General features: G+C 40.5%; 1 protein-coding gene across 3 annotated transcripts in view; it reads left to right on the forward strand.

The window, feature by feature from the left end:
* Positions 1–27,111, forward strand: part of aspscr1 (ASPSCR1 tether for SLC2A4, UBX domain containing) — a 255,059-nt gene that overhangs the window by 8,968 nt on the left and 218,980 nt on the right. For all 3 annotated transcript variants that reach the window (XM_068058424.1, XM_068058425.1, XM_068058423.1), the window contains exons 2-3: positions 2,141–2,196; positions 6,845–6,959. In XM_068058424.1, the coding sequence (XP_067914525.1) occupies positions 2,141–2,196; positions 6,845–6,959 (171 nt within the window). The remainder of the gene's footprint in view (positions 1–2,140; positions 2,197–6,844; positions 6,960–27,111) is intronic.

Genomic DNA, 27,111 nt, shown 5'->3' on the forward strand with positions numbered 1-27,111 from the left:
TGATGAAGGGATATGGGGATAGTGGGGAAAAATGGCATAGAGGTAGATGATCAGCCATGATCTGTTTGATTGGTGGAGCAGGCTGGATGGGCAGAATGGCCTACTCCTATTTCCTATGATCCTATAATGCATTTGGGGAGGTCAAACATGGAAAGGAATACACAATTAATGGGAAAATACTGAGAAGCGTAGAGAAAGTGAAGGATAATGGAGTGAATGTCCACAAATCCCTGAAGTTAGCGGGACAAGTGGATAAGGTGGTTAAGAAGGCATATGGAATCCTTTCCTTTATTAGCGACGTATAGAATATAAGAGCTGGAACTGTATAAATTATTTTTTCGGCCACAACTTGAGTACTGTGTTCAGTTGTGGTCACCTCATTACAGAAAGGATGTAAGTGCACTAGAGAGGGTACAGAGGAGAATTACGAGGATGTTGCCGTGACTGGAAAAATGCAGCTATGAGGAAAGATGGGATAGATAGGCTGGGGTTGTTCTCCTTGGAACAGAGAAGGTTGGGGGGAGATATGATTGCAATGTGCAAAATTGTGAGGGGGCCTGGATAGAGTGAATGTGAAGGGCCTATTTATCTTCGCAGAGAGATCAGTGACTAGTGGGCATAGATTTAAAGTGATTGGTAGAAAAATTAGAGGGGAGGTGTGGAAAATCTTTTTCATTCAGAGGGTGGTGAGGGTCTGGAACTCATTGCCTGAAAGGGTAGTAGAGAGAGAAACCCTCTACTCATTTAAAAAGTGTCTGGATATGCACCTCAAGTGCAGTAATCTGCAGGGCTATGGACCAAATGCTGGAAGGTGGGATTAGACTGGGTGGCTTGTTTTTTGGCCCGTGCAGACACGATGGGCTGAGCGGCCTCTTTCTTTGTCCTAATCTTTCTATGATTCTGTGATTTTTGTCTAGGTGACGCTGCTCGAGCCTGTCCTGCCATTCAATTTGCTCATTGCTGATCTATATCTTTCTTCCATCTACCTGCTTTTTTTCCAAAACCATTAATGTGCTTGCCTAACAATACTCAGTTTTGAAATTTTCAATTGACCCCTAGCCTGAACAACTTTTTGCAGAGAATTTCAGATTTCCACAACTATTTGTGCGAAGAAGTATTTTTGACATCACCCCTGAATAGCCCAGCTCCAGCTTTAAGGTTTTGCCCTCTTGTTCTGAACCTTCCCACCAGAGGAAATAGATTCTCTCTATCTGCTCTATGAACTGCTTTAATCATCTTAAACACCTCAATTAAATTGCCTGTTATTCTTCTATAATCAAGGAACTATAGTAATGTGCTTAAGTCCTGGAGTGGAGCTTGAGCCCACACCTTCTGCTTCAGAGGTGAGAATGCTGCCACTGACCCAAGCTTACACATATTTAAAAATTAAGAACTCAAGCCATTGCTGCTTTTGTGCCTCAGTCCTGCCATCTATCTCATTTTAAATTCTCCAAATGTTGATAATTCTATCTGTTGGGTATAATAAAATGTGGCAAAACTTAAACATTTCAAATGACATGGGCTCCACCAATGTACAATCGTTGGGGATTGAGAGAAATTTCATTACCTCCCGGTTGATAACTTGATAAGGTAGAACTGGAACTAAAGAAAGAAATTGGAATAGAATCGACTTGACTTAACTCCCAGTTTGGAAATTTTCTGCATCGCCCACTCAAAAAACTGTTTGGTCCTAAAATTGCTGTACGATTAAAAATGTGAAAAGGTTCACTATCCCTAGGTTACCAAAGTAGCTGCTATATGATTTGTGAGTTATGTCGATCAATTTTAAGCAAGTGTTGGTTAAGGTGTGTGCTAAAATCTGCCTCTTAAGAGCAAAAAAATGATGGCCGTAAGAAACCCTTGGAATTCACTTGTGGACATCTGAAGAGTTGTGATTTGGTTAAGGTTGAGCAATGTTGGATATTTAGTGTCTTATTTATAGACATTGAACTGAGCTTTGATTTGAGCCCTTCTCAATATATCATTAGTTAAGTAAAATACAAAAGGACCGTTACCTCCTTTACTTTCATCTGCCTTGGCTATTGGAGAGGCTTTTGTTCACATAATTTGTTTTTTCTGTAATCAAAAATGATCAGTTTTTAAAGTAAAATAATTGTTATCTGTCATATTTTTTTGTTAGGTTTTAGAAGAGGTGTGCAGAAAACAAAAATTGGATCCTGAAGAATATGCTCTCAAGTAAGAAAGTTAAAGCTAGTGAACTTTTATTAGTACCCAATTTTGTTGTTAGCCTTTACCTCAGGTTACAAATGTGCTGGGAAGGACACTGCCAACTTGTTTGTACATTGTTATAAATTTGTTTGTCTGTTGTGTTGAAATAGTTAACCTCCATGTATGGTACCCACTGATGGCACTGCCCAAAATTGAGTTTTTCTGTAACAGTCACAGATAAAGCTACAACTGTGTGGAGAAAATGGGTTGGAGTAACAGTGGCTTGAGGCACCATGCCATCTGATGCAAATTGTTATCCCCATTTATGACTTTTAATGTTATTGAGTCACCTTTTCACAGTTAATGCTTTACAGCTAAGTCTCTATACCTGGTCTCTATAATTAGCGGATTCCATGTAATGGTGCTCAGAATAAGTCAGATATTATGCTGGTTTGTAATGGAGTGTATTCTGCTGGGCAGATGGAGTTGGCATGCCCCTCTCTAAGACCACAAAGCCTACCTGCTGTAAATAAGCGTGTTCTTGATGTCATTTAGCTCACTTGGTGTTGGTGAGGGAACTTTGCAGATGACCAGGTACGTGTGAATTTCTGGCTCCAGGTCATTCTGCAAACTTCCATACTAACAAAAATTAAGTAAATTAAATAAGCTCATGTTGATGCTTATTTACAGCAAGTAGACTTAAGCCCCTGTAATTCACCCTCAATATAAATGACAATTATCAGATTGAGATAAACTCATAAATTCTTCATGATTTTCAATACCTTAAATCTGTAATATATAAGAAACTTTACCCATTGCAGGTTGGAGTTGCTATGAACAATGCTACCAATGATTGGGAAGCAATATATTAAAAAAGTGTGTTAGTGTGCACAAATGTTACATTTGGTTGTAGATGCAAAACAAGTGCAAGATACCAGCTGTCATGCCCCCACCTGCCAAGAATGAGGCACATTAATTTTGTCATGAACATTGATTTTAAACTGTTACTGGAGTGAAGAAAACTTGTTAAACAGATCAGTTGTGGCTGGAAAAGACATTTGCATATTAACTGACAGTGTTTGGAAGGACAAAGCAGCCATTCCCTGACTCATTCAACCCACAATGGACATTTGATCACCAGATGTTGAAGGTGGGGGTGCACGCATTCCAGCTTGACTGTTAAGATGGCCGAATACACAAACGGACATGGTCAAACCAGCAAGTCACATGACTAACCTGCTGGACAACCTGGGTTTTTTGAATTTGTACAGTTTGGGAAGAAAGCTGTTTGCTCCTGGACTGAGAAGATCTCTCCTGTCTGCTCCCATCTCTTTCTCACAAACCTCTGAATCCACTGAAGATACATGAACCCCAAGAGAGAAAAGTCTCCTACAGCGAACCAGTTTTAAGAAGAATATTGGGCCCCAACAAAAAGCAAGATCAACCTACATTCAAGGACTCGACAGTGAGCTCGAAGAACTGTAACAAAAACTCTTCCGGTATTGCCTTAAACTTTTCCACTTTACTTTTCTTCTCTTTTCTGTCTCTATTTGCATGTGTGTATCACGTACGCATGCTAGCGTGGGCATGTCGTGTATCTGTAGGCGTTAACTGAATTAGACTTTATGTTTAATAAATTTCAACTTTTCTTTCAACCTGAGAAAGCCTGTTTGTGCTGGTTTCTTTGCCTTCTAATTGGAAAGCGGTGAACAAGGACTCACCAAGGGGGAGCTAAAAACGGTGTTTAAAATTAAACCCTGTTACGGTAAGACCAGGTGAAGGCTGAAAGGCAACCTTAGACTTCTTTCTCACTGGGTCGTAACAGAAATTTACGTGCTACCGACCTGAATTTTACCCACAGACAAACGAGAGAAATTGGAAGTGGGCAGCCAAATTGTTCCCAGTCAAAAAAGAGCAAGATTTCAATACAAGTTTTCTTGTGGTTGTGTGAGATTTAAATACTAACATGTCTGCAACTGAAGCAAGTAACTCTCATAGCCAGGGTGAAGTAACTTGGGATAAGTTAAAAGCACTGTCTATGGTGGAGTTGAGGAAAATGGCTGAGCAGTGTGGGATCACTGTACATGGCAAGGCTAGGAAGTCTGAACTCCTAAAACTAGTGGCTCACTATTTTTCTCTTGAATCTGAAGAAGCGGAAACAGGGTTAGAAGAAGACTCCAACAGGGTATTGTTAGCAAAGATACAATTGGAACAGAGGAACCTTGAATTTGAAGAAAGACAGAGGTAGAAAGAGCCTTCCAGAAGGAACGTGAAGAAACTGAAAGACAGGAGAAGGAATGAGAGAGCGAAAGAATATTCCAGAAACAATGCGAAGAAAGAGAGCTGAAGCAGCTTGAGTGAACTAGGGAGTGACAGAGTAACCCCAGTGAAAGCATGGTAAATATGGAGGAACGTAATTCAGGGCAGGGTACAGAATTGTTAAAACTAGCTCGACTAATTCCAAGATTCAAAGAGGAGGATGTAGAAGTATTGTTTTGCGACCTTTGAGAAACTGGCAAGGCAGCTAAAATGGCCAGCTGAGACCTGGCCTCTTTTACTGCAAAGCAAGCTAACTGGAAAAGCCCATGAGGTTTATTCCCTGTTGCCAGATGAGAGTTCATCAAATTATGAAATGACCAAAAATGCTGTCCTCGGGGCATATGATTTAGTACCCAAAGCCTATCGCTGAAAGTTTAGAACCCTCAAGAAGCAAGCTAATGAAACGTATCTGGAGTTTGAAGGAAGTAAGCAGCTGGCTTTTGACCAATGGCTGAGGGCTCTTAAAGTACAGTTCAGCTATGAGAATCTCAGAAGTAATTCTGTTAGAGGAATTTAAACACTCTCTCCCAGCCTCCATAAAGACCCATGTCGAGGAGCGCTGGTCCAGAGAGCCCGGCAAGCGGCCGTTCTGGCCAATAAGTTTGCTTTAATTTGTAAATCGATTTCCCAGGGGAGAACCTTCCCTAATCACCCCCACAAATCTGAAAAGAACAAAGGGTGAGAAGATGATAGAAGCCCAAGAGGTCCTGGGAGAGGAAGGAAAGCAGGGGCCCTCCTCTAGCCAAAAAGGAAGGTGCTGTGAGCAAGAGTGAGACCTGTATGCTTCCATTGTAATAAAGCAGGACATTTAAAAGCTGACTGCTGGAAACTTAAGGGAAAATCGGGAGGGTTAATCTGGGCACACCTGTTCAGTGAAGAGAACCTGATGAAAAGTATAGCAGAACAAACTGTGGCTTTACCTGCAGGAAGAGTGAGTCCTAGGAAGCTTATGGCTGCAAGTGCAGGAAAATTTAATCGGATTCCTGAAGGCTATCAGGGTTTTCTATCCGAAGGAAAAGTAACCCCATACCCCTCGAGTAGGGCAAGCAAGCCCATAGTAATTCGCAGGGACATGTGGCCACTAGATCCCTTTTACTTTGAAAAGGCCTGACCTTTCCCCCAGAGAGTGCAGTGAACACCAGAATGGTGGTGAATGGTATTGGAGGGCAGTGTATGCCTGTACCTGTACACCGGGTGCACCTAGAGTTCATATGTAAAAGGGTCTCTTCATTTTGTCCATTTCTCCTAAGCATAGAAGATGATTCCTGTAGACCGAAATCCTCATTTACTTTTTATTGGCTATTGTGGCCCTTTTGCACTAGAAGGAGTGCCTTCTGTTATGGTTGATCCAACAGTGTTTGTTCGATGAGGAGCTTCCATCCTGACCCAGAGTTTTGCTATAGGAACAATGCAAACTTGGTTGAAATAACTTCACAGTGTCAACAATCTGATAGATGTCTTAACAGGTCATCAATATGACTTCCAATGCTGGCAGACTACATCTGTGTGGAGCCATATCTGATTTCAGCAGAACATACTCCAGTTTCTGTATGAACCTATGAACAGTAACCGGATAGAACAAATTACTTGGCCCATTCAGCATTGTGCAATTGTTATACCTTGTACATTATTAACAATCTGGAATTGAAATCTAGTCTCAGTATTGTTGCCATGAAACTATCATCGATTGTCGTAAAACCCCATCTGGTTCACTAATGTCCTGGAGGGAAGGAAGTCTGCTGTCTTTGCCTGGTCTGGCCTACATGTGACGCCAGACCCACAGCAACGTGGTTGACTTTAACTGTCCTCTGAAATGCCTAGCAAGCCACTCAGTTGTCAATGGCAATTAGGGATGGGCAACAAATGCTGGCCTTGCCAGGGGCACCCACGTCCCATGAAAGAACAAAAAAATACACTCCCCATCTCACCTGAAACCATACATATCTCTCTATGCTAACGTCTACCTAGGAGCTCTTCATCTATTGCTCAAAACAGTTCTAGAGCTACATCAAGGAATAAAGACAATACTTTCTCCTTCCAGCATTTTTGTAACATTCCCCTTTAGATGGGATAAAAGTGGTAGCCTCAAATAGCGGTTGAATGTACAGTGTCATACCCCTGAAGGCACATCTTTGCTGTATTACTTGCTATAAAAGGTCTTTACCTTTTTAACTTACAGGCAAATAATGATTGCCCGTAAATTCTTAGGATAAATATTTCATTCCACACAGCCAAGGTAATGAAGTCTAATGAGAATCTGAAATATTCTAAAATTGTTTGGTGTTTGGAAGGATTGAACATTAGGTATTGAAATGTGCCAGAAGTTGAGTATTGATGGTTAGTTGTCTGATTGTAGGTTCCAGAGAACGGTTTTGGATTTGTCACAGCAGTGGCGATTTGCCAATGTCCCTAACAATGCCAAATTGGAGATGGTTGCAGCTGCACGTCAGCATGTTGGATCAGAAAGCAAGGTAGGTTTGCAGATCAATTTGCTAATTTTGTTTTTCAATTCAATAACATTCATGGTCAGATTTTCAAAATTATGCCACTTTTAAATTGCAAAGTGCTGTAATTAGGTTCATTTTTAGTTAAGCTTTTGAAATGTTTACTGTTGGTCCATTGCACTGTTTCTTGACATTGAAGTGTTACTTTAGATGTTGTATCTGGAATAGATAAGACTCACTTATTTTTAAAGGTTTAACTTTTTGCATTGAGTGGATAATTAAAAAAAAATTCTTCAGTGAATTTTTGTGTTCATCAAGGTAAGCAGTATTCGTGCCGGTGAATGAGAGACCTTTCCATGTTAGCAATGGATGCTTGGATGGTTTGATGCAAACTAGACCTCAATGTAGTCTGCCCTAACAATGTGCCTGAGCACCAACCTCAGTAAAATAGCAGTGTGATTTTCTCCTTTTCTAACCCTAACCATCTTGTGCCAGTTCATGCCAAATTACTTAATTGCAATTTTTTTTTGTCTCCAGCATTCCTAGCAGCTGACTAAGGAGCAATATTGGTAGATGTTTATTGTACAAGAAAGGTGTTTGGTAATTGAACTGGGAGGAAGAGAGCTATAATGCCAAAAAAGTCAATTTTTGTAGCTTATGCATGATTATACCTTAGCAAGTGTTTTTATATAGTAAAACATACTTCAGGAGCAATAGAGCTTATACTGTTGCAGTATTTTCACCAGGATCTGCCAATCTTCCCTTTTTCTGTAATATATACTGATTAAAATTAGATATGGGCATAAACAAACTCAGAAAAGGATGTGTTCGTTTTTGAACGCACAAGGCATAAACCATAGTCATCTAGAGTGCCGAGTCATTTTTTTTAAGTTTTAAAAGTTTGATATCAAGTGGTTTTGATGGCTTGTGTTAGAGCATTTCTGAATTGCTAATAAATTAATAAACTGAGTGTCTTGAGCTTTAAAATTTGTTTCCATTCCTTCAGATGGAGGAGTTACCTAATCACCATTAGAACGCGAATAAACTTTAGTCACTCTTTGCAAGCTGTCTTTGAACCTCTACTGTATTTGTGTCTGTGTTAAGCTACTAAACACTCAACTTGGTGGCAAGAGGGTAGTAATATTGGTTGTGATGCCATATTCAGCTGGCCTCAGACACCGGAAACATCAGAGGAATGTATGATGGCATGAAGAGAGCTCTTGGGCCAACCATCAAGAAGATCACCCCCCTCAAATCTAAATCGGGGGACATAATCACTGACCAACGCAAACAGATGGACCGCTGGGTTGAGCACTACCTAGAACTGTACTCCAGGGAGAATGCTGTCACTGAGACTGCCCTCAATGCAGCCCAGCCTCTACCAGTCATGGATGAGCTGGACATACAGCCAACCAAATCGGAACTCAGTGATGCCATTGATTCCCTAGCCAGCGGAAAAGCCCCTGGGAAGGACAGCATTACCCCTGAAATAATCAAGAGTGCCAAGCCTGCTATACTCTCAGCACTACATGAACTGCTATGCCTGTGCTGGGACGAGGGAGCAGTACCCCAGGACATGCGCGATGCCAACATCATCACCCTCTATAAAAACAAAGGTGACCGCGGTGACTGCAACAACTACCGTGGAATCTCCCTGCTCAGCATAGTGGGGAAAGTCTTTGCTCGAGTCGCTCTGAACAGGCTCCAGAAGCTGGCCGAGCGCGTCTACCCTGAGGCACAGTGTGGCTTTCGTGCAGAGAGATCGACTATTGACATGCTGTTCTCCCTTCGTCAGATACAGGAGAAATGCCGTGAACAACAGATGCCCCTCTACATTGCTTTCATTGATCTCACCAAAGCCTTTGACCTCGTCAGCAGACGTGGTCTCTTCAGACTACTAGAAAAGATCGGATGTCCACCAAAGCTACTAAGTATCATCACCTCATTCCATGACAATATGAAAGGCACAATTCAACATGGTGGCTCCTCATCAGAGCCCTTTCCTATCCTGAGTGGTGTGAAACAGGGCTGTGTTCTCGCACCCACACTTTTTGGGATTTTCTTCTCCCTGCTGCTTTCACATGCGTTCAAATCCTCTGAAGAAGGAATTTTCCTCCACACAAGATCAGGGGGCAGGTTGTTCAACCTTGCCCGTCTAAGAGCGAAGTCCAAAGTACGGAAAGTCCTCATCAGAGAACTCCTCTTTGCTGACGACGCTGCTTTAACATCTCACACTGAAGAATGCCTGCAGAGTCTCATCGACAGGTTTGCGTCTGCCTGCAATGAATTTGGCCTAACCATCAGCCTCAAGAAAACGAACATCATGGGGCAGGATGTCAGAAATGCTCCATCCATCAATATTGGCGACCACGCTCTGGAAGTGGTTCAAGAGTTCACCTACCTAGGCTCAACTATCACCAGTAACCTGTCTCTAGATGCAGAAATCAACAAGCGCATGGGTAAGGCTTCCACTGCTATGTTCAGACTGGCCAAGAGAGTGTGGGAAAATGGCGCACTGACACGGAACACAAAAGTCCGAGTGTATCAGGCCTGTGTCCTCAGTACCTTGCTCTACGGCAGCGAGGCCTGGACAACGTATGCCAGCCAAGAGCGACGTCTCAATTCATTCCATCTTCGCTGCCTTCGGAGAATACTTGGCATCAGGTGGCAGGACTATATCTCCAACACAGAAGTCCTTGAAGCGGCCAACATCCCCAGCTTATACACACTACTGAGTCAGCGGCGCTTGAGATGGCTTGGCCATGTGAGCCGCATGGAAGATGGCAGGATCCCCAAAGACACATTGTACAGCGAGCTCGCCACTGGTATCAGACCCACCGGCCGTCCATGTCTCCGTTATAAAGACGTCTGCAAACGCGACATGAAATCGTGTGACATTGATCACAAGTCGTGGGAGTCAGTTGCCAGCATTCGCCAGAGCTGGCGGGCAGCCATAAAGACAGGGCTAAATTGTGGCGAGTCGAAGAGACTTAGTAGTTGGCAGGAAAAAAGACAGAGGCGCAAGGGGAGAGCCAACTGTGCAACAGCCCCAACAAACAAATTTCTCTGCAGCACCTGTGGAAGAGCCTGTCACTCCAGAATTGGCCTTTATAGCCACTCCAGGCGCTGCTTCACAAACCACTGACCACCTCCAGGCGCGTATCCATTGTCTCTCGAGATAAGGAGGCCCAAAAGAAAAGATGCCAGTTCTCAGCTAAAAGGAACAGAAGTAGGCTGTTCAGTCCATCAAACCTGTTCCATTTACCTTGATATTCTTGCCCAACAAAAATCGATCTCAATCTTGAAAATTTCAGTTGACCCAGTATCTGTAGTCTTTTGGATGAAGAGTTGCAGATTTCTGTTACCTTGAGTGTGGGGAAAAGTGCTTCCTGATTTCATTCCTAAATGACCCACCTGTAATTTTAAGATTATGCCCTCTGGATTCTGTGTTACCCCACCAGAGAAAATAAATTTTCTGTATCTACTCTAGTGAATCCCTTTATCATTTTAAACACTAATTATCTGACTTAGGAGCAGGTCAGGGATGGGCAGATGCCGATCCTGGTTTTTGAAATAGCAACTGACACTGCCATCTCTCACAACTACAGAGTGCAGCTGTGAAAGCAAGATTGTGGTATTGAGACCTATATTGGACAGATTCCAGAACTGATTTGTACAATGCATTATTAAATTGCTATTAGGCTCCAAAAATGAAAACAATAGTAAGACAGTCAGAAGATACTATTGTGTGGGCTCAGCTTCTTAAAGAATTTGGTACAAATAGAGGATATGTAAAAACGGGTTGAAAACTGGAGTGGGAAGGACATAACATACAAAATTGCAGGCTTGTTTTCTTTAACTTGTCTATTTTTGCATTTCACTAAAATCTAATGGAAGAGTTACTACTGCAGAATTGAGTATGCTGAAATGCAGTTATGGCTGAGCAACTAACTGTAGATATTTTATGAGTAATGAGTCTGTTAGAGGAGAAGAAAACTAATTTCCCTTGGGCATTGTTGTTGTTCTTCAAATTAAAGTATCCTTAACATTATGATGGGTTCACCAGAATATGCATAATGCAAAATAAAGAAAAACAAAAAGGGATAATAATGACCCTTTGATCAAGATGCCATGACAGATGTTGCATTAGGGATGACCCCCCACCCCCAACCCTGCACTTGCACAACAATAAAGCAATGCTCACAGAACACCAGCTTATTTTGATGCAATCCATGAGAAAGAAATGGAAGGTTGTGGTATTAAGTTTTGCTAGTTTGTAGCAAGGAACTAAGCCGGGGTGGGAACTTGGTGTGTGAGAAGCTAGGTTGATTTTTTAACTTTTATTTGGCATCATCCACACACGAATGACCTGAATTAGGTAGTACTGTCAGAATGATCACATTTTGGCCACAAGGATGGACCTATCAAAGGTCTCCCACACCAGCAAGCTGTAACCAGTATTGCTTTATAAATGTGATGTGGTCATTCCATGTTCCAGCCTTGCATAAGCTTTTGATTGAAGCCTGATTGGCCTACAAGGTACCTACGTACCAATTGGAATTTGAGTGCATTTGATGAGTTCCTGCCCACTGGCTTGTAACAATGAACAACTACCAATTATTTAGAGATGAATTTTCTAAATACAAAAGCAAAATACTGCAGATGCTGGAAATCTGAAATAAAAACAAAAAGATGCTGGAAATACTCGGGTATGGCAGCATCCTTGGAGAGAGAGAAACAGTTAACATTTCAGGATAATGATCTTTCATCAGAACTAAATGAAAGGTCATTGACCTGAAGCATTAACTTGAATTTTCTGGGTATATTTGGACTATAGGCTGTGAAGAGTTTGATGAATATACTTTGTACAATCCACATAAAAGGCCAGTGCTCAACATACATTGACTTAATGGAATTGCCTCTCCCAACTCCAACTTTGGAGGATAAAAGGATGGAATACTTATCTTCAGTTGCATTGAAAAGTAAGAAATCATCTTGGGCAGTAATCCCTTGGGTGAAGCCCGCAAATGGTCTGGTAAATGACCTGAAGTTTGCTAATGAAGTAGGCTGAAAGCAGATTTCCTACAAATATATTTTTCCTGAACAGGAGCTTGTTTGCAAGAATGAGAGGTTCAAAGGGAGGGCTGACAAGTTTGTAAGGAATGATGTTTAACTGCCATGGAGGGACTAGAGAGATTTAATGGGGATTTAATTTTCACACCCCTTTTATAAAGTGAAAAATGACTGCAGAAGAACTAGAGGAAAGGAAAATTGTGGTTGTCACCACATCAGTACTGCTGGATGGATGCTGGGTGTTGGACATGCTCCAAAACCAGATGAATCCCACAGCTTAGAATGGCAGTCCTCAGTGATACACCCCAGAACAAATTTTTGTTTCATGCTTCCATTGGCTGTGTTCGTATTGCTGCCTTGTAAGATAAGTTTCTAGGACTGTGAAGTGGTTTGGGGGCAAGAAAACTTTGTTCAATCACAGAATCGCAGAATAATACAGTGCAGAAGAGGCCCTTTGGCCCATCGAGTGTGCACCTGACCGCTCTACCTAATCCCATTTGCCAGCACTTGGCCCATAGCCTTGAATGTTATGACGTGCCAAGTGATCATCCAGGTACTTTTTAAAGGATGTGAGGCAACCCGCCTCTACCACCCTCCCAGGCAGGGCATTCCAGACCGCCACCACCCTCTGGGTAAAAAAAGTTCTTCCTCAAATCCCCCTTAAACCTCCTGCCCCTCACCTTAAACTTGTGACTTCTTGTAACTGACCCTTCAACTAAGGGGAACAGCTGCCCCCTATCCACCCTGTCCATGCCCCTCATAATCTTGTACACCTCGATCAGGTCACCCCTCAGTCTTCTCTGCTCCAGCGAAAACAACCCAAGCCTATACAACCTCTCTTCATAGCTTAAATGTTCCATCCCAGGCAACATCCTGGTGAATCGCCTCTGCACCCCCTCCAATCTTTCCTATAATGTGGCGACCAGAATTGCACACTATACTCCAGCTGTGGCCTTACCAAAGTTCTGTACAACTCCAACATGACCTCTCTGCTTTTGTAATCTATGCCTTGATTGATAAAGGCATGTGTCCCATATGCCTTTTTCACCACCCTATTAACCTGCCCTTCTGCCTTCAGAGATCTATGGACAAACACGCCAAGGTCCCTTTGTTCCTCGGAACTTCCCAGTGTCAGGCCATTCATTGAATACTTCCGTGTCACATTACTCCTTCCAAAGTGTATCACCTCACACTTTTCAGCGTTAAATTCCATCTGCCACTTTTCTGCCCATTTGACCATCCCATCTATATCTTCCTGTAACCTAAGACACTCCACCTCACTGTTAACCACTCTGCCAATCTTTGTGTCATCCGCGAACTTACTGATCCTACCCCCCACATAGTCATCTATGTCGTTTATATAAATGACAATCAAATTACTTACTAAAGTAATTTTCTATAGAGACTCTTTATATTACAAAAAACTGAGCTTCTGGAAGGTCGTGAGAGACCATTTGCTTTTTCTTTGTCTGGTGCAGTTTGGTGCCAATCACTACCAAGACTGCTGATGAGGTCAGTGAGTTAACCACTTGTATTATTGTAGTGCTGATGCATAGGTGCTAATTGGTACCAGTCAGTATTGAAGTGGTTCCCAACTATGCATAGCATTGTCTACTACTTAGTACTGTCACAAACACAACAAAATATACCAGTTGGAGAAGGACATCGTCACATGTTCTGGGGCCAATATTGAGTGAGGACAGAGTGGAGCTTTACTAGTTGATGGCATATCCTTCAGGTGGCTCTCTATTTTTGGTTTTCAGAGCTCTAGCTAGTCACCAGGATGACTTAGTCCAACTCCCCTTATCTTTCATCATAGCCCCAGAATTTTTTCCCTTCAAGTATTTAATCCCCTTTTGAAAGTTACTTCTAAATTTGCTTCCATCACCATTTCGGGCAATGCATTTCATAACTCGCTGCATAATTTTTAAAAAGTCTTCTGTGTCATCATGGTAAGCTTTAGTTACTGAATTTGAATGGGGCCCCAGTTAAAAATTACTTCCACAGAAATATAGAGAACAGCACTATATACATGTAGACAAGTACATTTAGGACCATGAGAAAAGGAGTACAATGGTTAAAGCGCACAGTGTAGATGCAATCAAATGCTTCATTTGCAGAAATGGCCACTTACTCTAATTTACATAAGCTAATCTCCCCAGCAGGTTTGACCAGCAGCTGTACTCCAAGACAGTTGGGAGAAAAGAACTCTAAACCCATTCTGCATTCCAGAATCTTGGGGGATTCAAAACACAACCCTTGCCTCAACCAATCAGAATTGAGTGTTCCAACTATGACACAATTTCCTTTACTAGCCAATCCAAATGAGAAGCTGATTTTCAGAGGCGCGGTATACACAAGTTCCAGGAAGCTGTTGACATCCTCCCCTGGCAGGTTGTGGTGTTGCAAACTTAGCTTGGAAAAGTTAATTTTGGGTATAAAAAGGAGCAGTGATCCCAAACTGGAAATTGTTCAAAGGCAGAGCCAGCCAAAAGTGCCTGAAGAGGAGCGCAGCAGAGTTCAAACAATTGTAGCCCTTTGGTTGAGCCAGCAGTACCTGGAAGGTGGGATCTGTGCTTATCAGCATAACTACTGATTTGGTGTCGAGGTAATGATGAGATAGTTGGGTAACTCGATATATTATAGTCTGGTGACCTTGCAATGATTATGTAGTTGGTTGCTGTATTTGAAATGAACTGTTTGACGGGTGCAGATTCAAAGTGGGTTTATAAGAGGAGGAAACCTATAGTTGCACTTCAACTGGTGCATTTTGCATTATACTGGTGGGTGAAACACAGTGGCAGTGCCAGTGTATGTCTAGTTTAGGGCTTTGAAAGTTGTGATGCTTGTTCTGGTCACCTTGGACAGCTTTTTTTCCCAGCCCGACTGCACAATGGTAATGATTCACTGGGCAACTTGCTGTTAGTGGTTAATCTTGGGCCTCCTTACCTTGGCATATTTACAAAGACCATTTTACATACACACCTGTCCCACAAAGCAAATAATTTAATAGCTTGTTTATTAATAATTGACTCTGAAAAGTGGACTAGATCTGTAGCTAGTGACACTACATATTTCGCTTGCATCAAGTAATATAGTGGAAGCAGCTTGATACAACTGAGTGGCTTGTTAGGCCATTTCAGAGGGCATTTGAGTCAACCACATTGCTGTGGGTCTGGAGTTAGCACGGTTGGTATACCTACACCCCAAAGCCTGCAGCAGTTCAAGAAGGCAGCTCACCACCAGCTTCTCGAGAGCAATTATGGATGGGCGATAAATGCTGGCCTAGCCAGCGACACTCACATCCCATAAACGAATAAGAAAAAATATAGTGGAAGGTCAAACTTTTCAAAGTTTTTTCCCTCTACAGTCATTCTACTCAAAGCACAGTGCAAGAAAAGGAAGAAATCGCCTTCCTTGATGGTGATAATGCAGACAATCTGTTTTTCACTTAATATGAAACACACGGGTCATGTCAGTCATCAGGTAATTGCTTATGCGCGCAAACTGCAAAGATTCCTTTATCCGTTTTACTATATCTCACTTAAAAATAAAAGCAGCTCAGTCTCTGCCAGTTTAAAAAAAAAGAAATGTTACATAAGGACTTAACTTATTATAATGGAAATAACATAAATAGGTGCAGCAGGAGGCCATACAGCCCCTTAAACCTGCTCCACCACTCTATAAGATCATGGCTTAAGGATTAGGTTGTAACAGAATTTGGTGAGTAATCAGCCTATATTTCTTTTATAAATTAATTTGAAATATTTCATCATTAGAAATGTTTCACATTTGTGGAAAAAAATTATTTCATTGTAAATATTTAAATATAAAACTTGAATTTTACAACAGCAGTTGAAAAGCTGCTGTTGGTTTTATTGGGAGAGGGAATTAAGTCTGATTTGTGCAGAATTAACAACCCATTGACTTGTTTATGTTAATTTAACTGTTCCACTCTAACTTGTCAAATCCAAATTTCTTGAGTGCAATAACACTTGTAGTTAAGGCAGAAGAAAATGCGTTGTAAAAATGAAAGCTGATCATTATAATTAACATACTAAATGGACATGGTAGTGATATTCTCACATTAAGGCATTAATATTGTTTCAAGCTTTTATGCTTGAAAGAATGTTTTGGTTTCATTAAAGTTCCATAATTCTATAAATCTGTGTGAAGTCATAGTGTGTTTTTTTGAATTGAGAAAGGTGTCTTATGAATCCTTTCAGGACCAGCATTCTGTCTGATCAGGAACAGTTGTGCACCTAACAAGTGTGATATGCTGCACTGGTAATGCAGAAACTTTAACACCAGTATAGATTAAAAACGCCTTGTTCTCTGAAAAGCTATAGTGATAATTAAAGTCTATGGCTGGGGTTTCATCCTTGGGTGCAACCCACAAATTAAACTGGAAAATGCGTCTAGTGTCGATGATTTTGCTGATGTCAAGTTACACCTAAGTATCCTCCCAGTCTCAGTGCCAAATCCATACAATATGAAAATAAATGGCAACTCTTTTAACCATCATTCATGCACATCAGGCAGAGCATGCATGTTTGGGAACCTGCAATTGGAGAAGCTTTTCAATTTTTAATGTGACTTGTGTCATAAAAATACATTCAAAGAAATGGAAAATACAGAACAAGTCTTAATGTGGACAGCTTAAAAAAATTTGCTCAAAGATGAAATTAAAAGACCACAAAATTGATTGCTTTCTACTGCACCTGAAAAATCTGTTTCCAGTACTGAGAATCTCCGAGTAAGTGCAGTTGGAGGATAGTTGCATTTGACAGACAGGGGCTTGGCCATCTTTATGGCTGTGATCTGTTTGAATGGATAAACATAAAAAATTGAGACTTGGCTGTATTATAGATGAACCCATAACTCACTTAAGCCTAAAACACCGCAGTCTTTTAAACCATGTAGTATGTTCATGCCCAGGTCACAGGTCCTGAACGCAAATGCGGAGGAAACTCCAGGCCTGTGATCTTGCATTACACCATGGAACAGGAACAACTAAATTGATACAGTAGACCTCCCTGTACCAAGGACAAATGGAAATTTTAGTGTAAAGTGAAAATGTTGTAAGTTTTAAATGCATAATGCCCAAAATTTCCATGTTTGAATAGTAGTTGGATTTGTATAATTCAAGCATGTTTGTCATGGTTTCATAGTCCCTTTTTAAAAAAAGAAAAGAAAAGAATCATTGTGAAGAAAAAGTTAGTAGTGAATTAGGTTTACTTGATTCATGTCTATCAGTTATAGTACATGAATTCTTTCACTGAAATATGCAATTTGAAATATTAAAGATTTCTAAGAGCAGTCTGCTTTAACTTGAAACTTATAATTTTATTTGAACATAATTTTGAACAAAAGATTGTGAACCTATAATTCAATTCCTGCAACTTATTGTATATGGCATTTGCTGTTCTTGTCAGGGTTCGGGGATTAAAAGGCAATGAAACAGAATAGAGTGAAATCTTAAGGTATTGTTTAAAATGTGGCAATCCAGAGGTGTAAAATTCCAATACAACTTAAAAGCAAATGAAATGTGCTGCTGCAGTCAAAAACTTTTTTGTGTAAACAGTGTGTGTAAATGGCTTAACAGCATGATTTATCACATAGACATACTCAATACTAAGATCTTGGTTCAAATATAGCTCAAACCAATGAGATGAAAGTCTCTTTGCAGTCATTTTTATATCGGTCCTTTAATTTGGATTCTAGGAGTCTGGAAACTTGTTCCTGGTGTTTACGCTGTTAAATCCAATATTGACAGGACTGCCAATGGTGTACAGAAAATGGCGTTAGCACAAACACGCTGGGCACTGGTCCACAGATTCCTAGACCCTGATATTTGCACGGAGGTGGAGAGGATGTGGGTGGTGCCAAAAATAGTTGAAGAACCCGACTAGGGTAGGGCCACAGCTCTCCTGCCAAACGTAATGGCAGGACTTCATTAACATTTGTTAGTTCTGTCTCCTATCTGACAGCCTGCCAAGCGGACAGCCTGACCAGCGAGCGGGAGGGAAATCAGTGGCAGGAGGCTGCAGCCAGGCACCCTTCAGGACAGTCTCTGGCAAGCAGAAGGTTGGAGGGGACTGAGAATCGGGGGTGGGGACCCCTAGAAAACCTGTGCAGCAGCAGTTAATTTTAAATCGAGCTCCTAATTGCACTGTGGGTGCCTCTCCAAAGTGGGACACTCAGATGTTTCAATATCAATCGCCATGTTGGAGTCATGTTTGCTCCATTTAACTTTTTAATCTCCCGACCCCCTACCCCTCTACCACTTGTGTGATAGGGGTGCTGAGTTAATATCTAGGCCCAAGAGTCTAGCATCTGAATTTAAAAGCCCTTTTTTGGCCTAAGGTTCCTAAATAGGTCGTTTGGACAATGACTGTACATTTTAATCACAACACAGAATTGTCCATTATTTAGTGCTATTTTCACTAATCTGGTAGTTTAATCCAGAAAAATGACACGTGGATCCTGTATTTCATAAGTTAGAACTGAAGTATATTGCTGAGGAACAGTAGCGATGTAGAGGAAGCTTTATGTCGCACTTAGCTCATTCTTTACCTGCTTAATAGCCCCAAAAAATTCTTGTTGGCATTGAATGCATTTAAAACATGTTGATGATAATCTAGGGATGTAGACTTTGAAGTTTATAATTTCTGTGTACTAGTGCCAACTACCTATAAAAACCATTCGGATTGGACACCTTCTGTTTAAAAATAAGTACCTAGACTCTGTTAATGAGTTTGGAAGTCAGACCACATTCTGTGTAATATTTTTTCCTGAGAGGTGGTGGAGCCAAAGGAAGGATTGCTTAGACAGTTGGCCCAGTTTTTAAATGTGGGCAAGGACTGATATAAGTTAAAATCTGTTAATGCAATTACCCAGGTTCCTTGCAGTTCCCAAAATGCATATGGTGAGGATTTATGTAATTTTAGTTTTTGCATGTAAATTTGTAATGGTGCATCTTGAGAATTGAGGGTTTTAATAGCAAAACATTTAAGGTATTTTTGAGTTCATGGCAAATAAATATACAGAATACCTTTCGAGACAAAACTCTATATTGCAACACAGATTATGGATACGCAGGTAATTAGTGAGTGACAGCAACATGCTATAAATACAGTCTTGATAGCAACTGTTTGAACCAATAGAAACTGAAGTCCCAATGCAAAAATGATCAGAACCCAACTTTTTTGGTTAACTTTTGATGAGGGCATCGCTAACAAGGCAACATTTGTTGCCCCGAGGGCATTACAAATCACCTATATAGTGTGGGATCAGTTGTATGTAGACCAAACTGGGTAGGTGTGACAGTTTCCTTTACCTGAAGGACATTGGAGAGCCACTTGTGTTTTCGCAACGTGTGCAAGACTGTGAAATACCCAATTTTATTTGTTATCTGTTAGAGTTTATAACTTGACTTTTAAAGTGTTCCGATCATAGAGTCTCAGAATCACAGAATTGTTACACTGCAGAAGGAGACCATTCGGCCCATCGTGTCCGCACCGGCTCTCCGATAGAGCAAATCACTTTATGCCAATCCTCCACCTTCTCCCCGTAACCCTGCACATTCTTCCTTCCATATAACAGGCTAATTTTCTTTTGAATGCTTCAATTGAATCTCCCTCCACCACACTGTCAGACAATGCATTCCAGACAACCACTTGCTGCGTGAAAACGTTTTTCCTCATGTCACTTTTGCTTCTCTTATACCAGTTATTTTAAATCTGTGCCCTCTTGTTTGCGATCCTTTCACGAGTGTGAACAGTTTCTCCCTGTTGTCTATGTCCAGACCCTTCATGATGTTGAATACCGCTATCAAATCACCTCCCAGCATTCTCTTCTCCAAGGAAAAAAGTCCTAACTTCTCCAATCTGTCTTCATAAGTGAAGTTCCTCATCCCTCGAACCATTCTTGTAATAATATTAATAATAAAATCTTGCAACTGTGGGCACTTCCTGTCAACTTATAAATCCATATTTATAATGGAAATGTAAGCTTATGACGCTGGAATCACAGCATTCCACTAAAGTAGTGTGATGCCACCATTGGCAAAAGGGTAGAATTACAGTGTTGCAAGTTTCCGTAGGCAGTTTCCTATGTGGACATAGCAATTTGTAACAGCATACAAGAATAATGGCAATGTATGACTTTAAAATGGGGATTGAATTATGTCTGTGTACTTTGGTCCAATTATCTCCTGTATTGTAAGCTCACTTCATCTGAAGGCTACACTTGGGATTGCACACAAGGAGTGAAGACCATGGGCTGAATTTTACCAGCTCCTCGACGTCTGGGCTCGTGGCGGGGGGGGCCCGTAAAATATTTGCGGGAGTGGCCCATCATGACCTTGGATGCGGAGAAGGCCAGGCTGCATTTTACCAGTGATAGCGAGGTCCCAGTGTGGGCCCCTTCATTGGCGTGTTGTAATGATTACAAATACATGGTAAACAACTTAGCTCGACCAGGCAGCCATCCCACAGCGATATTCCGGCTTGTGGCCGGAAAAAAAAAAAGTCCCCGCCTTCCGATCCCTGTTTGGGGATTTAAGACGAGACAATGGTTGGGAGGGGGAAGGTGTTTAATTTTCAGGTTGGGTGGCGGAGGGGGGGAGCGGGAAAAACACTTTTTATTGGCTGTGGGGATGGTGGGAATCGTTTGAAGGGCAAAAGAGACTAGGTTGAGGGGGGAAAGTTCAGGTTGGCAATAAAATAAATTGGCAAATATGTAGACAATGTAAAAAAAAAAGTGGGGGGGTGGTTGGGAAAGGGCCTTCAGCTTTTAATTATTTTTAAAATGAAAATGTGTGATAATATGACTTAAAAAATTAAATTTGTTCCTAAGGGCTTGAAGCCCTTTAAAAGTGGCCCAAGATGCCATTGCTGGGGGCAGCTGCTCTGCCCCCTCAATTTAAATGAGCCTTCGTGATACGGTGGTGCTTCCGTGTCTGAAGGTCGCTGACTTCAAAGCGCGCTGCCGCGATGTGCGACGCACTAATAAAATTCAGCCCCTTGAGTGATCAACTGATATTACAGTAATAAACCACTCAAATATCAGTACTGTAACGAGCGTTATGCAATTATTGATGTCTGGCAGCATCTGTGGAGAGAGAAACAGTGTTAACGTTTCAGGTCTGTGAACTTTCATCAGTTCTGAACCTGAAATGTTAACTCTGATTTTCTCTCTACAGATGCTGCCAGGCCTGCTGAGTATTTCCAGCACTTTCTGTTTTTATTTCAGATTTCTAGCATCTGCAGTATTTTGCTTTTATGTTCTGCAATTATTATTGCTTTTCCACATTTCCTTTTAATTTTGTGCTATTTTATACACTTTTTTTGTTTTCCCCAGTTTCTTGAGACCCTACATTGCATTTTGGAGGTAGCAGTTATGTTGAGTGATGTAGACTATGTGGTAGTAGCATGATCATGCGGTAATTTTGTGAGTAATATAGTTATATTTAAAATGTTTTGATAGTTATAGCTGGCAGTAGTTGTGAAGGATCCTGCAGCTTTATTGCTGTTATTATTTTGTGAAAGAGCTGTTGGGTTGGGCAGATCATTTGCTGTTGGTTTTCTGAGCTTGTGTGTACTCCTTGATGACTGTCTCAATGTTTCCATTATTTCACTGTGCTCATTATATTGTAGTTTCCAAATATTTCATTTTTATTATTGTGAAATATCAAAATATAGGGGTTGCAAATAACTGATGACCACAGAGCAAAATGTCAAATTGTAGCAGTTCGCAGCTAATGCTACCCAGAACTTGGCAATCATTTCAGCAGTCTCACTCAGTGCATGTTTGGAGTTGGGGTTGAATTAAATTGTTGGGACATAAAAATGCAGCATTATCTAGTGTTATGGCCAGGTGGTAAGAGGTGTGGGTGATTCCTGCTGTTAAACTCCTAATTGACTGCAGCGTGTTTTTTTGTTACTAGGGTTTTTACGCCTTTGTTTTATTTGTCAAATAAACAGACGGAGACAGATTTTCTTGTAGGTTTAAAACAGAAGATTGACTACCTATTGAGCAGTATTCATCCCTAAAATTGCTGCAACCGCACCTACACATGCATTCACTCGCGTGTACACGCACACACACGAAAAGATAGGGAAGAAAAGGGCTAAGTGGTTTGAAGTGAGGTAGGTTTTTGGGGTTCACAGTAAACCTGTTGAATTTTCTCGGAGGTCAGTTTCTTTCTGAAAGTTGAAGGCCTGGGTTGTTTGTAGATTTCTCCGGTAGTTGACACGGGGGATCACTTTCAGTTCCCTGCTACACAAGTTGAAGGGTAGAATTAATTGCGGGGCATCTTATTTGGCTTTTGCTGGATTTCTCCCAGCTGGACAAGCTTTCATGATATTTGTTCGAATTCTCCCCGTCTCCAGAGAGCTACTTTTTAAGGTCAAAAATTCCTCACATGTTGCCTCTGTTGGGAGATGCAGATTCCCCCTTCCTGTGGTGACCAACGATGGCCCAGGATGTTGCTACCTCACACCTTCTTTGTTTCAGAAGAACCCATTCAATTCAAAAATGTCTCTATCGGTTCAGGCTGGGTGTAATTGACAACTCTTAGCTTGGAATATATCCTTTTGTCCTTTACAGAAGTTTGAATGTACAGGCTCAGGCGGCAGCCATTTTTGCAGCACATTGTCCATTTTTTTTAAAGGAAAAGTCAATTTTTTATATCTCTTCAGCTTGGGTGCTGTATTTCAATCACCATGTCACGTGAGCCCGACTCTAGGAACTGTTGTATCTAACCTAGGAAGTTGTAACAAATCGATTTGTGCTGACGAATAGAATATTGGCTTGACTGAGCGGCGCTTGCTCTTCATTACGCTCACATCTGCCACAGATCTTTGTGGTGTCCTCAATGGGGGATCTGGGACTTATATGAGCAGTACAAATAGCTTGTCTCCTCAACCAATCAGATTGAAGAATGTTCACAGACATGCAGAGTTTAAATCAGGAAATAAGTTAGAATGTTTAATTCAGTGTTCAATTATGTACAGAATGTGAAATAGAAAGGGAAAGCAAAATGGGATTGAGAAAGATAAAAGTAGGGAAATATTCTACACAATCTGTCAGAGTATACCAAGGCACAGAATTGGGTCATTCAGCCCAAAACTGTGAAAAAGATTATTTTAAAATTATAAAAAACTCCCAACAATAATTAAAAGCTGAAGGAATGAAGCTCCAGACTTGTAAAAGCTGATTTGCAGTGCCAGAGGTGGTGTTTGGCAGTAATTATACTTATCTTGCTGTTAAATTCACTTACACTTGAATGGACAAAACCTAACATTTTCTGACATGTTTAGTGGACAAGTGCCATAAATTCACGCTCATGCATTATTTTAATGCTGAGTCTGTCTGCGAGTTACCGATGTAGTGAAGCTTATGGAGGAGCAGGGCAAACCAAATAGCATTTTCCTGATTTCCATTTTGAACTGTGCATGTACAAACAGCAGACGTTGCTGTCTGATTTACATCATAACGGTGAGTAGTGTTTTTGCTGGAAAATCTAGGCCAGTGTTCTTATTTGCAATGATCTGCCCCCCAGAAAATGCACCTCTTAATTAAAAAAAAAATTGTGCATAATATTTTTCTCCTTTTGCTTAGTTGGATTTAAGGTGATCATAAAGAATTCAAGGGGAGGTTAGAAAAATTATTTTCACGGGAGGTGGTTAAAATGTGGAATGCTGAGCCACAAATCGTTAAAGCAGTCCAAAGGGAGCTCATTAGTTGGGCATTTAAAAGAAGAAAATTAAAGGATATGGGAGGAATCAGGAGAATGGGATTGGATTTGTTGATATATATGGGGGAAAAATAAACACTTGTGCCGGCCATGATGGCCTGATTATGTACAGTAGCATATTGTGATATGGATTATATAGAATTATATAATTACACAATGACCTGGATTTTGCTGTCGGTGGCAAAGCAAGGGAACTCGCTGCTGACCTTGAAGAAAGCTGTCCACAAAGATCTAGCAATCTGTCAGGGTTTTTCCCTTTCCGCATGGAACTTTAAATCTGACGCCAAGTCAAGGGGGTATCTTGGTGTACAAGCAGTGGTGATGACAGCTAGCAGGTAAGGAGCCTATCGCATTGAAGTATTCCCATAGACACCAAATAAGGAAGTTAAAACCATTGAATCCCTTCACTTTTAATTTAAAATTTTGTATAGTGAAATAAATGATTGGATTAAGATAGAAGCTAAAATAAAGATAAGCAAACTTAAAAGAAAAAAATGTGGAATTTTTTTTATCATTATGGAGAAACTTGACATTCCACAAATATAAAATTAGCTTTTCAGAGCCGGTGAAAATGTTTGGCAGTAATTCTGAAGTTAATATCCCATTAAAAACCCAGTTGCGCCATGCTCGACAATGTGCAATCTTTTTCAAGGGTTTTTTTTTAAGAGTGAGACTAACAATGTGGAGGTGGAAGTTTTCATGAAATTATGATTGCAATCTGTGGGAACCTCTAAAGTGCACCTTGAGAAGCATAGACTCATTGACAGCAACTTTTGGATTTCCGCAGTATTCTTGAGCACGTGCAGACTCCCAAAATTGCTGTCAATTTCAATGGAATAATGACTAGTGACACTGACAGGTTTGCTGTCATCACCACTGCAAAATCCAGGCAATTATCAAGAAAATACTTTGAGTCTCCTGGCATTTTTCCCATCATCTAAAAATAGCTATCAAACACTTAAAAGAAAAGCTTATGTAATTGTGTGCAGAAGTGTTAATTTAGTTTTATTAAAACTAAAAGACACTAGGCTATGGTATGATTTTCTATTCTCATGAAATAGATTTGTGATAACATTTTGATTAGTTGAATAAAAACAAGTCGATAACCGCAGGGCTCTTTTTAATCATAATTCTGCTGATGCACTATGCTAGGTGATGAAATTGGGGAAAACAAATTTGTATACAATGTGTTTATGATTTTATATATTATCTTGATTGAAGGTGGATGAATTGTGTTTATAATGTTGGCATGCCTTGGTCAGTGAGGATTAAAAAAAAGTCACTCATCAATTAGACCTCTGGGTCTGGGAATGGGATGAAGCTAAGCCTTTGTAGTACACTTGTTTGGTGCTGAATATTTGGATTAATCCAAATGAAACAAATCTGTGTGGCCAAACAAAATTAAGCCTTTTGGAAAGTAGTTGCTGACATTACATATAGAACCTTCCACTGCCATGTGTACACAATCTCATGGTCGATCAGTAAAATCTTGTCCAAATGCAGTATGTAATGTAGAACTTGCTAGAAAGATCTGGCTTCAACCCATTGTCAGTTGGTGATTGAGAGGGTATTTAGTGAAGTACTGACAAGACAAATGTTTGCAAGTAAGTTTTTGATCATTTAGTGCCAGTGCACAACTAATTTAATTTGATATCATTAAATTTGTCTTTTAATATTGAATATGGTCAGTAGATTTGGGGGTTTTCTGGAGCCAACAAATTCAATTTTTCTGAATAAAAAAAGTTTTATTATGGAAGGAAGGCCTAAGAATCTTGAGTTTGAGGTGAGGAGGTGCAGACAGTAATACATGAAGTAATGCCTATCCTTAATACAAATGCTGTTAAATTGTCATGTACTTTTAATTAAATTTCTTCATATTTACATCACTTTAACCACAACCTCCAACTTGTTGATATTTGTAACCATTGACAATTGGTTTATGGAGTAAAACCTCACTTCCAGATGGTTTTCATATGAAATGAAAAGAATCTGTAAACACTGTTCCGCCTGGATTATGTCAAGAAGAGCATCTAATATATTTACATTTTGGGGGAAAGGATAATAATGCAAGACATCTGCCCAACACGTTTCTGTTTCAAGAGTGGGGTGAGATTGTTTTCGGAGGAGAGCCCTGTAATATTTGGTTGAAAAACATAGACTTGAATGAAGGAGGTTCAAATATCTATTATGCATAAATGAAAAGTCATTACAGGCAAATGGTCCATCGAATATGTGCTGGAGGATACTTTTATTTTTCTTCAGAGACTAGTATATATTTGGCTTACATAGGCAGCGCAGTGTGGTGTCGTAGCATGTTGAGATTCCAAATGAGTTGCCATACAAGTAATATTGTATGGTTTGATTAATGTAATTTTCCACATCCCAGCCATACTTTTACAAGAAGTTCAGACTGCTTTATTCTTTCTCCCACTACCCCGACAGAGGGAGGGTGGATTTCCCCAAGCCATCTTGCACATCGAAACAGGCATGAGAGCAATTTGCTTTTCCATCTGTTAGCTGCGAGTTGAAGGGAAGAGGAAGAAACAAAAGAATATTTAGCTTTCTCTCATGAGTACAAATGATTGACTTTGAAAATATTTCTTATTTTAAATTCTAGCTTTATTTGCGATCTCACTTGCTTGTATGGTTCAGACAAACTTGCGATGATGTAGTGACTCCATTAGTAACTTGTATTGTGCTTCTGAAAAGTCTGGTGTAGATTAACAGCGAGAAAAATGACCCATGGTTTAGTCATTGTTCTTCTCTATGTAAGCTCTGCTGTAATATATGTGGGTACACTTCATGTTCTGGATGAGCTTTGGAGTTTGGCAGTTGGAAAGCTCCTGGCTTTCTCTGATACTGGCACAGCTGAGCAAACTTTGATTAAATGCAACAGTAACATTGCTTATTGGACCCTTGGCCTGGGCCAATGGGATCATTGTTTGGTTAAATGGTTGGCTTAGCAATAAATAATGCACAACACTCTAATATGAGATGCTCATGATTGTGTGCATGCTTGAAGCAAAGTATGAACTGATTTATGGATGTTCACCAGTTATTAAGTTTCTGCGTTGGTGTGAGGGAGTCGAGGAAAGTTGCATTTTGAATCCTTTCAATTTTGTCAAATAATAGGACTCAGTTGCTGTAAAATGTAGATAAATTGGTGTTCTAATTTGTGAGCTGTTACAGATTTTTGGTAGTTGTGTTTCCGGATATTTCAATAGATTTCCTAAGTGTATTTTCTTTGCTAGGTTTGATGAAGCTACAAATATGCATCTGCTTGACATCAAAGAAATAGAACTTTGTGAGGTTCCAACAGGTGAAAAGTGACAGTTTTTCTAAAAA

Source organism: Heterodontus francisci, chromosome 26 (genome assembly GCF_036365525.1).
Source record: "Heterodontus francisci isolate sHetFra1 chromosome 26, sHetFra1.hap1, whole genome shotgun sequence".
NCBI lineage: Eukaryota > Metazoa > Chordata > Chondrichthyes > Heterodontiformes > Heterodontidae > Heterodontus > Heterodontus francisci.